This window comes from Anomalospiza imberbis, chromosome 3 (assembly GCF_031753505.1).
Source record: "Anomalospiza imberbis isolate Cuckoo-Finch-1a 21T00152 chromosome 3, ASM3175350v1, whole genome shotgun sequence".
Classification (NCBI taxonomy): Eukaryota; Metazoa; Chordata; class Aves; order Passeriformes; family Viduidae; genus Anomalospiza; species Anomalospiza imberbis.
This window is the reverse complement of record NC_089683.1, coordinates 36,964,572-36,978,235: the sequence shown is the minus strand read 5'-3', so window position 1 is coordinate 36,978,235 and position 13,664 is coordinate 36,964,572. Positions and strand designations below refer to the sequence as shown.

General features: G+C 39.1%; 1 protein-coding gene across 3 annotated transcripts in view; it reads left to right on the top strand.

Moving 5' to 3' along the window:
* MDN1 (midasin AAA ATPase 1) overlaps window positions 1–13,620 on the top strand; it is a 90,481-nt gene extending 76,861 nt beyond the window's left edge. For all 3 annotated transcript variants that reach the window (XM_068184036.1, XM_068184034.1, XM_068184035.1), the window contains exons 88-102: window positions 131–263; window positions 856–1,175; window positions 2,711–2,872; window positions 3,251–3,352; window positions 3,503–3,704; window positions 4,162–4,332; window positions 5,800–5,957; window positions 7,456–7,545; window positions 7,921–8,036; window positions 8,658–8,832; window positions 9,449–9,522; window positions 9,616–9,730; window positions 10,393–10,456; window positions 11,690–11,832; window positions 13,187–13,620. In XM_068184036.1, the coding sequence (XP_068040137.1) occupies window positions 131–263; window positions 856–1,175; window positions 2,711–2,872; window positions 3,251–3,352; window positions 3,503–3,704; window positions 4,162–4,332; window positions 5,800–5,957; window positions 7,456–7,545; window positions 7,921–8,036; window positions 8,658–8,832; window positions 9,449–9,522; window positions 9,616–9,730; window positions 10,393–10,456; window positions 11,690–11,832; window positions 13,187–13,375 (2,214 nt within the window). In that variant the 3' untranslated portion in view covers window positions 13,376–13,620. The remainder of the gene's footprint in view (window positions 1–130; window positions 264–855; window positions 1,176–2,710; window positions 2,873–3,250; window positions 3,353–3,502; window positions 3,705–4,161; window positions 4,333–5,799; window positions 5,958–7,455; window positions 7,546–7,920; window positions 8,037–8,657; window positions 8,833–9,448; window positions 9,523–9,615; window positions 9,731–10,392; window positions 10,457–11,689; window positions 11,833–13,186) is intronic.
* The last annotated feature ends 44 nt before the right edge of the window (window positions 13,621–13,664 follow it).

Below are 13,664 nucleotides of genomic sequence, written 5' to 3'. Positions count from 1 at the left end.
TGATCAGAATGTAACACTGTATCCAGTATTTCTTTGTCCTGGAGAATACAGTAGTATCTTGTTTCTTATCTTTGCCTATCCTCCCACTTAGTCCATGCCTGTTTTTTTCCCCCCATTCTTTTGCCGACAGCGTGAGTATGATGAGAATGAAGTAGATCCTTATCAAGGCCAGCAAGAAAAGGAGCCTGAAGTTGAACCTTTGGACCTTCCTGATAATTTGAATCTGGAAAGTAATGAGAAGAGTGATGATGAGGAGGATGAAGGTACAGCTGAAAACTTCTAAAGATTCCTAGATGAAAGCCATATGGAAGTTAGGGGGACAGTCAGATCAGAAACCCTTTTGTCTGCAGAGAGATAGTGGTAGGATTCTGTATAACCACCAAGAAGTTGCAAATTCATTTGTGCATCAAAATACCAATGCAGGCCAGACAAGAAGTCAGCATTACAATATTTTCCTTTGCTTCCCTTTCATGCACACTGTGGAGCATGCTTTCTCATGTTTTCCAAGAGATACAGCCTAACAGGCTGGAATCTCCTTATTTAATTGTCCAGTTGCTTTTGTGGTTTCATTTTTTTACCTTCAAGTATTTGTACTCTTAAAAGTCAATTGACCCTCAGGAATATTAGGTTAAAGGAAGTTACTAGGAATTCATCCTGCTGTACTGCTAGACAGAAATCAACTGTGACTTAAAGAAATTATCTGGCTATAGAAAACACAGATTCTGTGTATAGAACTGAGTATTTTGTGGGTTTTTGATAGGCTGGGCAGTTTTATTCCAAATATCTATAATATTCACTGTCTCTATACTTCACTGAAAGTTTTATATACCTTTCTGATTTTTTTTTTTAATCCAGAAGAAGAGAATGATTTTGAAATAGATGAGAAACCTGTAGATTTAAATGAGGCAGAGAAGACAGAAGACCAGAATGAAGAGGATACTGGTGCGAGAGAAGAAGATGATCAAGATGCAAAAGCAACTGAAGAAGGCACTTCTGAAGGCAAAGAGGAGAAGGAAGATGAAGGAGACAAAGATGCTTATGATCAAGAAGAAAAGGCAGGGAACACTGAGGATGCAGAAGAAGAAGAGGAAGAGTCACAACCACCTGATGAGAAAAAAAATGAATCTGCTGAAGATAAGGGAATGCCTAATGAAGACCAAGGCCTTCAACCTCAGGTACAGTGTATTAAATAAAAGTGTGATTTTCTTTTTTTTTTCTTTCTTTTTTTTTTTTTTTTTTAATTGCCTTACACAAGATTTAAGAAATGGATGTGCTCTGTGATACTCTGAAACAAATTTGAATAGATACAATGTTAGTACAGTCTTCATCAAGATAACAAGAACTAGGCTTATTAAACATGTGTTTCTGCTATCTGTGTTCCTGCTGCCTCCTCAGCCTCGTGTTAGGAATGGAACAGACTATTTCAGTTGGAAGGAACTTACAGAGATCATCTAGTCCAACTGCCTGACCACTTCAGGGCTGACCAAAAATTTAAGCACAATATTAAGCACATTGTCCAAATGCCTCTTAAACAATGACAGTTTTGGGGCATTGGCCACCTCTCTAGGAAGCCTTTTGCAGTGTTTGCCCACCCTCTCAGTAAAGAAGTGATACTGAAGTCCTAATGACCATTCCCATGCATCCTATCACTGGGTACCAGGGATAAGAGTTCAGCATCTCTCTATGTCCCTTCCTCAGGAACTTGCAGAGAGCAATGAGGCCACCCTTCAGCCTCCTTCTCTCCAAACTAGATAAGCCCAAATTCCTTAGCCACTCTTTATAGGACATTGCTTCCAGCCTTTGCACCACCTTTGTTGCCCTCTGGACACATTCAAGGACCTTCACATCCTTCTTAACTTGTGGGGCCCGGAACTGCACACGGCACTCAGGTGAGGCTGCACCAATGCTGAATACAGTGGATTCAGTGCCTCTTTTGACCAGCTGGTGTTGCTGTGTTTGAGGCATCCCAGGAAGGGGATTGCCCTCTGGGCTGCCAGGGCTCTGTGCTCACTCACACCAAGCCTGCTGTGGGCCAGCATCCCCAAATCCCCTTTGCAGGGCTGCTCTCCAACCACTCCTCTTTCCAGTCTATGCTTGAGTCCAGTGTTACTCTGTCCTAGGTGCAGAATCCAGCATTTGGACCTCTTAAATTTCATCCCCTTAATCATGGTCCACTACCCCAATCAATCCAAATCCCTTTGCAAGGGGACTTTGTCCTTCAAGAGAGCCCACAGCACCTCCCAGTTTGTATCAGCAAACTTGCTAATGGAGCATTCAATTCCTGTATCCAGGAATACAGATCATTGATAAATACATTGAACAGGACTAGTCCTTGAGCTGAAACCCAAGGAACAGCAGTGGTGACTGTCACCAGATGAAATCCCATTCACTACAACTATTTTAGCCCTAGAATCCACTTAGTATATTGTGAATCCACTCATCCCACAGGTGGACAACTTGTCCAAAAGGATGCTGTGAGGGACACTATCAAAAGCCTTTCTAAAAATCCAGAGAAACTGCTTCCACTGCCTTCTCTATATCTGCTAGGCCAGTGACCTCATCATAGAAGAGGTATCCAGTTAAACAGGCCTTTCCCTTTGTTAAGCCATCCTGACTGTGTCTTGTAACTGTATTTGTCTTTAAGCGCCTTTCAATAACACACAGTTCTCAATGTTTTTTAGAATGTTAAAATAATCTGATGTTATTTCAGGAAGAGGAGGATAAAGATAATTCAGAGATGGATGAAGAGATCCCTGAGGCTGAGGAAAGAATGGAGCATGAAACACAAGGGCAGACTGGGCAAGAAAATCTGCAGAGTGACAGTGCTGTTGAGCTGGCTGGAGAGGCATCAGAAAGAGACCAGTCTAAAGAGGTAAATTATGTGGAAGTGTCTGAGTTTAAAAATGCTAAATTTGTGAATATGTTTTCAAGTTGAAATCAGGGAACTGCTGCCATAGGTTTTAAGAACTTTGTGTAAGACCTTAGTTTATACCAGCTATAAATTCACTGAAAAAAACCCTTAATGACTGTGTAGATACCCTGCATTTTCAGTGCTATAAAGGTAAGTTTAGGATAATTGTTAAACTGTAGAAGTGGCTTGTCTGCTATCCATAAGAATGATACTTGCAATTATGAGCCATTGGTCATTCAGAACAGAATGTAGCAAAGCACCGCAGTTTAACATCTGTAGTTTGTTTACAGTAGTTTCTACTTTTAGTTACACTTGAAATTTTTTTTTTTTTTCTTTCAGGAAAGTGGAACTGGAGCTTCAAGTGCAAATCAGTCAGAAGGCCATGAATCCACACGCATGGCCCGGATGGCTTCTCAGAAGCAAAGCATAAAAAATACGCAGGTTCGTCTCTTCTTTTAAATCTTTGTTTAAATGTCTTAATATTAACCAGCAAATAGGCAGGACTCAGTTTCTCCTTGTTAGAGCACTGTTCTCTTTAGTGGTGGGTTACACCTCTCTTGAAGTTCATGGTGTTAATTTGTTCCTTTTCAGAGTTTCAAGAGGAAACCTGGCCAGGCAGACAATGAGCGCTCAATGGGAGATCACAATGAACGCATCCACAAGCGACTGAGAACCATGGAACCCAGCAGTGATGCAAAGCAGGATACAATTCAGCCTAAACAAAACGTGGAGGAGGCTGATGCATTTGAACATATTAAACAAGGCTCTGAACACTATGATGCACAGACATATGGTACAGTGGTATTTCTGGGGGTAAAGAGTTGTCATTGCAGAATCAAATCCTGAAACACTCGTATTTGCTGTAGTTTTCCCTGTTTGCTTTTTAAAGTTAGGTTTAACAATCCTTGTTTTGGTTAAAGGTGCCACACCATTTCACTACAATAAATGCTACTCTTTGGCAGTCAGATTCAAACTAACAATAACACTTCTGAAAACAGTGATTTTTACTTTAAAAATGGATTTTATCTTAATATCTTTATAATCTATTCTCTTCAAATCTTGCTTCAGCTAATCAAGGCAATAGCTTACTGACATGACACAGCACAGCAGAGTGAAAGAACAGGGGTTTGAGCCTCAGATCTCTTCTAAGTTCACTGATACTGATACACAGTGGCCTCATAATGCACTTGACTCACTTGACTACTTCTCCTTCCACTTTCCTCTTGACAAGTATTGTTGTCTTTGTGCAGATGTAGCTAGCAAGGAGCAAGAGAAACCTATTATGCCTCCTGAAGAAAAGGAAGAAGGAGACTGTGAAGATGCAGCAATGGAAACAGAAATGCAGGATGAGGATCTAAGAGCAGTTGACACTGAAGAGCTGAAGCCAGAAAAAAAGAAGTCTTCTGCCACTAAACCTCCTGGTACATTAACTTGAAAAGCATTCTAAACGTGTGCTGATATGGATCTGTAGAATGTATATGTAGGTATTTAGATTTGCATGTAGTGGATATGTTTTATAAGGCTATATGCCTGCTCTAAATTGATTCCTCTGCAGCAGTATTCTTACTTCTGCCTAGTAACCAGCATTAGCCTTTGCTAAATTGATTGAGTGACAGAGGGGTTTGCTGCTTTCTTTCAAGTTAATGATCTCTAATCTTTATCCACCACTTTGATGAAATAAAAAGCAAACGCTTCCCTACTGTTCAGCACAGTGCCAATTCACTTAATTAATTGGCATTTAACAATGCATTCCAGTGTCACCACCATCAGCACCGCATAACTCAACTGCTTTATGCATAACTTCTGGAAAAAAACCCAAAAAAACAAACCAGCAAGAAGTAGAGGAGCTGGTCTGAACATCTGGTGAGGTAGCACCAAACTCTCACTGCCTTCTTTCTTAAGTGGGAACAAACCTGAGCAGCTAACAGAAGTAGTTGGTAGACAAGATAGGTCTGACTTGTCAGCCACATCCCCCCTGGCTTCTAAAAACCAAAAATAAGCTAGGTAGAAGTATCTCTTGCCAATTGCAATAGAAATTGTAATTTTGAATACTCTAAGTAAATGACACCATAGCTTGGAATTTTGTACAGTTTTCTTCTTGAACAACGCAAAGCATGGCTGGAGAGGGGAGACAAGTTTTACAAGCCTACATTCTTGCCTCCCACTCCCTTGAGCTTTAATCACTTAGATCTCTTGCTAGACTCTCTATTTATGGTACAGGTGTGCATGTAATCAGTCTACTTGTTTTTCCACACGATTCTCTAACTCTGTGTTCTGAAAAACAAGTCTTTGAAACGTGTCCTATAACATCACACTTTTTCTCTTTTAGAATAATTCTTAAGAAATGAGTTGTTAAACATCGTAGTACAGTAGAAACAGTAATAAACTCTCTAGTCCATTCCTTTATTTGTAAATTGATTTTTGATTTATACAAAACTGTTCTATTAAAAAATCAGAGAGTAAAAGATAAGCAAAGATTGCCATTTTTAATGATGATTTTCTGACTGTTCAAATTACTTTATACCTCCTATCATTCTGTCACAGAGGCTATGAGAGTCACTAAATGTACTTCACCAGTGGAACTCTCAGATGTTAAATCTCTGCTAACTATTACTTTATTTGGCAAGAAGTTTACAAGACAGAAAAATAATTTGCATTAGGAAATGCGTGGTTTTCTGTTCCAGTGAGTTGCAAGATGTATTTGTCCCATTCCTAGAATTAAATGTCTTAGAATTTGGCAAGAAAATTTAATTTTCCTTTAAAAGAAAAAATCAGCTGCACTACAAAGCATATGAGATGCTCTGTGAAAGAGTCAAGGTACAATATTGTTTCTTGTATTATGTGTGATCCACAAAGTCTCCACTAAGTAATTAGTTTTGTGGTTCTAGGACCAGGTGATGTAGAGCCAGAGCTCCAGACTTTGAACTCAGAGGATGTCAATGACTCTGCACCAGAAAAACTGCTAAAGGTGGCTGAAGAGAAGCCAGAGAGAAGCAAGGACTCGACCATACACACAGCCCACCAGTTTCTGATGGACATTCCCCAGGTAGGATACCCAGTCTGTCTTCTTTTATCTACAGCAGGAGAAACAGATGGTTTTACTTGACCTGTGTTAATGAAACTCTGTAAATGCAAAAGACTAGAATTACTTTTTTTCAGCCAATTCAGTCATTATCCATTAATAGAGTACTTCTTTATAACAGCTGATTGCAGGTATTGTAGAACCTTTTTGAGCTTTTTATGAATGTCTCAATTCAAAAAATACCAAGGCCTAGAAGATCCTAGAGCTTCCTGTAACATGGTTTTCCAGTGCAAACTTCTCTGAAAAAGCAAATTTTATCATAAAGACCTATGGCATAGAAACAGTTGGTGGTGGATAACCAATTGATAAAATACAAATATTTTCAGTGTCTGGGTTTTCTTAGGATTGACCTTTCATTCTTACAGTATGGTGTCCTAAGTACACACTTGGAGGGTCCTATTTTACCGTTTCTATGCATAACACAGAAAGGATTGTGTGCCAGCTGCACTGGGCATTTCTATCTTAATGCCAAGTATTGCAGCTTTTTGGAAAAAGGCTGCTGAATGCAAGTGTTCTCCTGTTGTCAGAATAATTGTGGCCTTGTGGTTTGTAGTTTTTTTCCAACTGGCATGCAAAATGTGGAACAGGAGAGGGAGCTCTTGCAGCACCATTTAAAGGGGAAGGGAAAGAGGCAGCTGGGGGAAAAGTGCAGCTTCTCACCTTTCAGCAGAAGAAAGAAGAGAGAAATCCCTTCCGTGTCTATTCTTTCTCCCTTCCTTAAACGTGCAGTAGGTGACCAGTGGGAGAGCTGCTGCTTCTTGAGGAATGAGAAGTTACTGGAACTTCTGAGTTTGGAGTCATGGGCTTATTTTCCTTAGTCTGTAAGCCTGCAGGTTATACAGACCAAGTATTGCTGTTTGGCCAAACTGGGGGTTTGTAAGTCAGGGACAGAGACTGTCACTGAAAGCACAGTGAGAGTAAAAGGAATATCAGGAAGCTTGGGTGTCCTTTAACAGAATGGCTTATCAAATAATATTTGGTGCCAGGTAAGGAGGATGATGTCATTCAATCTTCAAGTGGTTTGAATGAAGCTTGTAAAAAAATATAATTAAGCGAAGTATACTATGTTTTCAAAGATACTAGTTAGGTGTAGTGTTCAATAGTTTGGTCTCCATTATACTGTCAATAAGTCTGGTGTTTGTCAAGATAATTTCATTGATTTATCTTGAAATTCTATATTTTATTGTATTCAGTGTCAGTGTCATAGATGTTCCTAACTTTGTTTCTATATTGATTAAATCACATATGGAGATATTTGTGGGGAGGTATTTATCCTTCATGTACATAGAAACTATTAAAAAACATGGCGATTTAGAATCCCAATTTAGGTATTAGGGTATTTTTTTGTTTATAAGAATGAGAGCAATGCATTTCACTTTCTTTATAGTTTGCTACACTTTGGGGATCACCAGATGTGTAAACTTATTTTTCTGTCTCATAAAACTCATAACTCCACTTCTAGCACATCGTTAGAGATCCTGAAGAGCTAAGAAAGGAACTTGAAAGGCAATTGGAAGCTTGGCAGACACAACAGCCTGGAACTCCGGAGGAGGTTCGTGACCTCATTTGAATATAAAACTGTCATAAGAATCCTTCATTGCATTATTTCATCTTCTTTTACTGCTAAAACATTGAGGAATCCAAGCAAGCTACAATCTAAATACTCAAAATCACATGACAGAGATACTATTTATCTTGTTACATTAAACTTATTTTGAAAAACATACTACATTATTCTTGAAGCAGGATGCTGTTTCAGATCTTGTTTTGAATGTGAATGCAGATTGTCATGCGAGACACCCTCAGTTTTAGCTGGTTACTGCCTTCCTCTTAGCGCGCTGAAGTTTGGTTTCTTTCTTCAGACAGTGCTACCCATCTTGTTTTGTTCTTTCATAATTCACTTTAATTTCTTTGTGTGATGTTGTAGGAGAAGGAAGCAGCACAGCTGTGGCAGAAGTATTTAGTATTGACAGCTCCTCTATCACAGCAGCTTTGTGAACAGCTGCGACTCATCCTGGAACCCACTCAGGCTGCCAAGTTGAAGTAAGTCGGGTCTTTCTGAGGCTTCTGATGTCTTTAAACTCATGGGTTTGGGGCACTTTAACCTCTGTAAAACTGCAGCTTTATGTTCTTGCATTACACTAGTTATTCCTGTTTGCAAATGCCTTCAATTTCCTTGTATAGGAACATTAGGTTATTTTATGAAATGCAAATATGATACAGTAGTCAGCACCCATCCTGAGGATATTGCCTCCTACTTTTTTTTCTCCCGTGCAACAGGCGATTAATGAACTTCACCATTTGAAGTTGAGCCAAAAGATTATGTTAAACGTCAAAATTTTTTACGTTGTTCATAACATTAAAGGATTATTTTTTTAAAGAAATACAGACTTGTTTCAAACTGGTGGAATGTAAATTCAAGGTCTGCCTTCCATTTTAGATATCTAGATATGAACTTTTAAAACCAATGAATATCTATCTTACATTAAAAATGTGGGCAATATTTTCATCTATAAGGAAATATCAGTATTAAAACTACTAATATGAGATTTGTTGTATTTTAAAAAAGAATTATTTGATGTATATGCTGCATAGGCGATGGATTTCCAGAATGAGATACTTGCTGATAAGTCCTGTCACTATGTCTTTCTTCTCAACTTCCAGAGGAGACTACAGAACTGGGAAGAGACTGAACATGCGCAAAGTGATCCCGTACATTGCCAGTCAGTTCCGAAAAGACAAGATCTGGCTGCGAAGGACCAAGCCCAGTAAACGACAGTACCAGATTTGCCTGGCTATTGATGATTCCTCTAGTATGATTGACAATCACTCTAAACAGGTAAAATAAAACCTTGGGAGGAGTATGGAGAAACCACCTGTCACTAATGTGTATGGCAGTTGCTGACTTGTTTCATACAGGGCTGGTGGCTGCTGGAAAGTCTGCTAATTCCAAAGCATCTATTTTTCCAGTCCATGTGCTTGAACTCTTGTCACTTCATGCCTAAGAGATTTATTAACAAAAGAGCAGTGAAAACCAGCTGAAAGGATGAGCTGTTAAGTTTGTTAGAGATGTACATATCCACTGTAAAACTACTTTTTGTGGTCTACAAAAGGCCAAAACTTCCTTATCTAGCAGTTCATTGGAGCACTAAATATCCATTCATCATAGCCCACTTGTAGGGTTTTTATTAATTAAAATGGTGTGTTTCCTTCTGAACAGTTACTTATTTATTTCATTAGCCTACCTAAAGTGGAGTGTCTGAATCAATCAGCTGCAGCCCTCAAGCAGAACTAGTGTATCTTTATTGCACTGTCTTACATAAGACAGGCAAAGGGATAGGCAGTCTCTTCAATTATCTTTCTAGATGATGAAAAATAATTTCATTAAAATTTTTCATATTTAATACTGGGCTTTGAGTATTGACTACGCTATTTTTGATGCAACTTTTTAATAGCTTGCATATGAATCCCTGGCAGTTATTGGAAATGCTCTGACTCTTCTAGAAGTGGGACAAATTGCTGTGTGTAGGTGAGTTTATTTGAAATCTTGACTTTTCTTCAGTACTTCAGAGCAGAATGTAAATACCAGTTTCATGCTGTAATTTTCCCTTCTTTTCTGAAGCTTTGGAGAGACTGTTCAGCTGCTGCACCCGTTCCACGAGCAGTTCAGTGACCAGTCAGGGACACGGATATTGCGTCTTTGCAAGTTTCAGCAGAAGAAAACAAAAATAGCCCAGGTACACAAGAATGCCTCTAGGGCATCAGGTTTGCCAATCTTTTCCAGACAAGATATCAGCAGCTTCATGGTTTTATGATCACTTTGTAACACTTAATAGTTTTTTGTATTTGAGAGTCTGATAGCAGGTTAGATAACAAAGAAATAAAATGGTCATAGTTTTGTAACACATGGAGTTTGTTCTCACTTTTATTTCTGATGTATACCACTTTTAAGCATTCACCTTTCTCTGTATTGAGTCCTAAAAAGTTTTTTGGGTACTGTTGATGTTCTTAATTTTAATGGGGAGTATTAAACTAGATACTTCTGTTTCAAGCTGAAGCCAAAGAAGTTCAACTTATATCTAAGATGTATATTTTCAATGATACCGTTAATCTCATTAGCACAGTACACTCATTAGCGGTGCACTGTGTTGATGGCTTTGCTAGTATTGGGAAAAAAATAAATTCTGTTTGAAGGCTCTCTGAAGATTCTTTAGTTCAAAAGTACTTAATAAATTTAAAGCAGGAGTTAATACAGGAAAATGCTAAGAACTCTGTGTTAAATGATAAGACAGTCTGACCACTTAAAATAGAGAAAGATGTTCTTTAGACATGTTTACATTTGAAAGTTTATTATTTTTATGATGAGATAACTTGATTTTCTTATCTATTTCCTCTGCAGTTTCTAGAATCATCAGCAAATATGTTTGCTGCAGCACAGCAGTTTTCTCAAAATATTAATCCGGGTGAGTTTTTTTGTGTTACTGTGCTTGTTGCCATGGCAGTGGAATGCTTACTACAGTCCTGAAGTAGGATCCTGCCAGGAAGACTCCTAGGACTGAAACATCACTTGAATTAGGGCTTTGGCTTTTGCTTTGTCAAAAGCAATGTTTGGTTGAAATTTAGCTCAAAACCCGGGTGACACCTACTTCATATTTGTCAATAATTCACGAAAATTTTGTGTAAGACTTTTCAAAAAGGCACATCTTGCATGTCTCCCTTTACCTCCTGATTGCAGACTGTGTTAAGGCATAGACAGTGCCAGCTTGGAGCGTTGTCCAGCTACCTAAGGACCCTGACTCTCTAGACACTTCTTATCCTGCTTGAGAGCTTGAGGTCTCTAGGTATTCAGAAACACACTGCTCTGATGAGGGAATTTGCCTCCTACCTGCCCTTCACTGTCCTGCAACTTTAGGTCACAAATTGCTTGAATTTCCAAGAAAAGCTGGAAATCTGCTTGCCTCATGTCTGCCCCACAGTTAGTCTAAAAGATTGCTCTGTGATAGTTAAAAGCTTGTCATGGTGGCACCTGTATTTTTTATAAGTTCTTGTTGAAGTATTCCAAGAACTGGACAGTCTGGGATTTATAATCCACAGCTGCTTTGCCACAGGGTGGCCAGGGTGTCACAATATTCTGAGGGGCAGCAGCATCCAGTTGTGTTAAATTAGCCAGGGATGCAGCAGCAATCAGCTCCTTAGGATTAGGGAGCTGCCAAGAGAAAAGGCTGTAGGATCCATCACCTCTTTCTGTAAAAAGACCTGTCACATGTAAATGTGCCCTGTCACATTTGGGGCATGTCTGCAGAAGTGTGTTCTGCATCCCTCTGTAACATGGGGGCTTACACTTCTGACTGTAATTACTGTGATTCTACGCGTAATTAAGGGATGACAGATACATAACTTAGAATGTACATCTAGAGGGATGTATCTGGCTCTAGGGGCAACTTTGGTCAAGTAACATGTCTTCAGAAATGGTTGCTGCTGGGGAACCTAGCATGGGTGCTAAGTCTGATGTTTCAGGAGGTTTACTTCAGACTAACGGGACTGACTTGACAGAATTCTATTTGACTAAGAGTTAATTTCCTTAGGAATACTACTTTTTCCATTATACCCACAGACCAAACAGCAAAATAGGGGTTTTTGCCTTTTAAACGTTTTACTCTGAACTTACTGGAATTTTAAATGTTCTTTGTGCTCAGAAACAGCACAGCTGCTTTTGATTGTATCTGATGGAAGAGGCCTTTTCTTGGAAGGCAAGGAACGGGTGACGGCAGCAGTTCAAGCAGCTCGGAATGCCAATATCTTTGTTATTTTCGTAGTGTTGGACAACCCTAATTCCCGGGTAAGTGAACAAGGGAGAAGTATTCAACTGCAGTGAATGAGAAACCGATACAAATCTTTTTCTTGTCTTTTATAGTGCCATACAGCTCCCTTATCTTTTGTAGAGGTCAGAGATACTGAACCCAAGTGCAGTTTTCCACGTCTGTCAGATCTACCATTTCTTCCTACTGTGCTTTTTATCTTTTGTATTAAAAAAAAAAAAATATCTCAGCTTCCATGCCACAGAAAGGCTAAGAGCTCCCGTCTTCAAATGGAATGCTTGTAGCTCTCGGCCACCAGGGAAGCAGCTGGCAGGTTGACAGATTTGGAGTTTGAGAGATGCTTTGTTCCATCTCAGCTCTGATTCAGCTTGATAATTTCTGACAGCAGTCCTCAATTGACATGACAGCTGGAGCCAGTATGAGATTAAACATTAGACAGAAGGGAGTACATGAGAGTTATTTAGTGCCTCAGTTGGGAAAGCTGAGTCCTGCATCTGGTAATTGGAGAAGAAAAGATATCCTTGGATGGGAAGCTGAAATATATGGGAGTGTTTCAGGAAGGCTGTGTAGTGCAGTAAGTGAGCAAACATAAGCCTGATAGAGTTATGTGGTAAAGACTCTAATTTTGTGGTTCGTGTTTTCTTCCTGCATCTTTATTTTTGCATACAAAACTCATCTGCTATATTTAGTGTTGAAAAACTAGCCATTCTCCTGCTGACAAACAGCTAAAAGGTTCTGATGAAACCTGGCTGTAGTGTCAAGCAAAAATTCTGGGTGTTTTTCATAAGCTTTTTTTTTCTGGGGGAAAAAGGTGTTTTCCGTAACGTTTATTAATTTCTGAGCTGTTACATTGAGCAACTAAGTTATTTTACAAGAAACATATCTGGAGCTTAATCTGATTTTTGTCTTTGTAGTATTTGTTGAAATACTGTGAAGTTGCTAAAGAATCTTATTTTAGAGCACTGCACAAATATGAGTTGAACTCAGCACTAAAGAGCTTACAGACTATCTTGGGAAGGCATCAAATTAATAAATCTAAAGTGCCAACAGTAAACTCAAATCATAAAATGCTAAGAAAAGACAGAATTTATTTACAGAATTTGGTATTGCAGAAGCTTAGGCTTAGTCTCTTCTAGCCTATAATTCATGGAATAGTACACTTTTATCTAAAAGGGCAAAAGCATTTAACTGATTTATGTTCAGCTTCTGCTCTGATTTACCATTGAACACTTAGAGCTTTTAATCTTAAAAGTGTTTTATTAACTTTTAATCTAACGGGGGAGAATTATAAGCACTTAGAAAATAGGGTAAATTCTATCAGTGATCATAGAATATGCGTGTCATTTAGCAGTAACGTCAGCACTTTTTTTACAGGATTCTATTTTGGACATTAAAGTACCTATATTCAAAGGACGTGGGGAATTGCCTGAAATCAGATCTTACATGGAAGAATTCCCATTCCCGTTCTACATGATCCTTAGAGATGTGAATGCGCTCCCAGAAACTCTGAGCGATGCCCTCAGACAATGGTTTGAGCTGGTGACTGCCTCCGACACCCTTTAGACTTGGTAGACAAGGTCAGGACCCGATTGCTGCTCCTGCACTGCTGAAATACAAGAAACTGCATTTCTTGGGAGGGGTCATAAAGCTCTTCCTAACTGGAATTATCCTGCGGGAGCTGCCCTGGGGCAGAGACTGTGTAAGAACAGAATGGATTGGGTGCATCCTCCCACTTGTGTCAGAGGACAATTATGCAATGGTGAGACTGTCTCCTGCTATTCCCACAAGAAATGTAAAACTTCTCTCAACTTCTCTTGTAATAACTTATTACCTTTAAGAAAAAAAAACAATT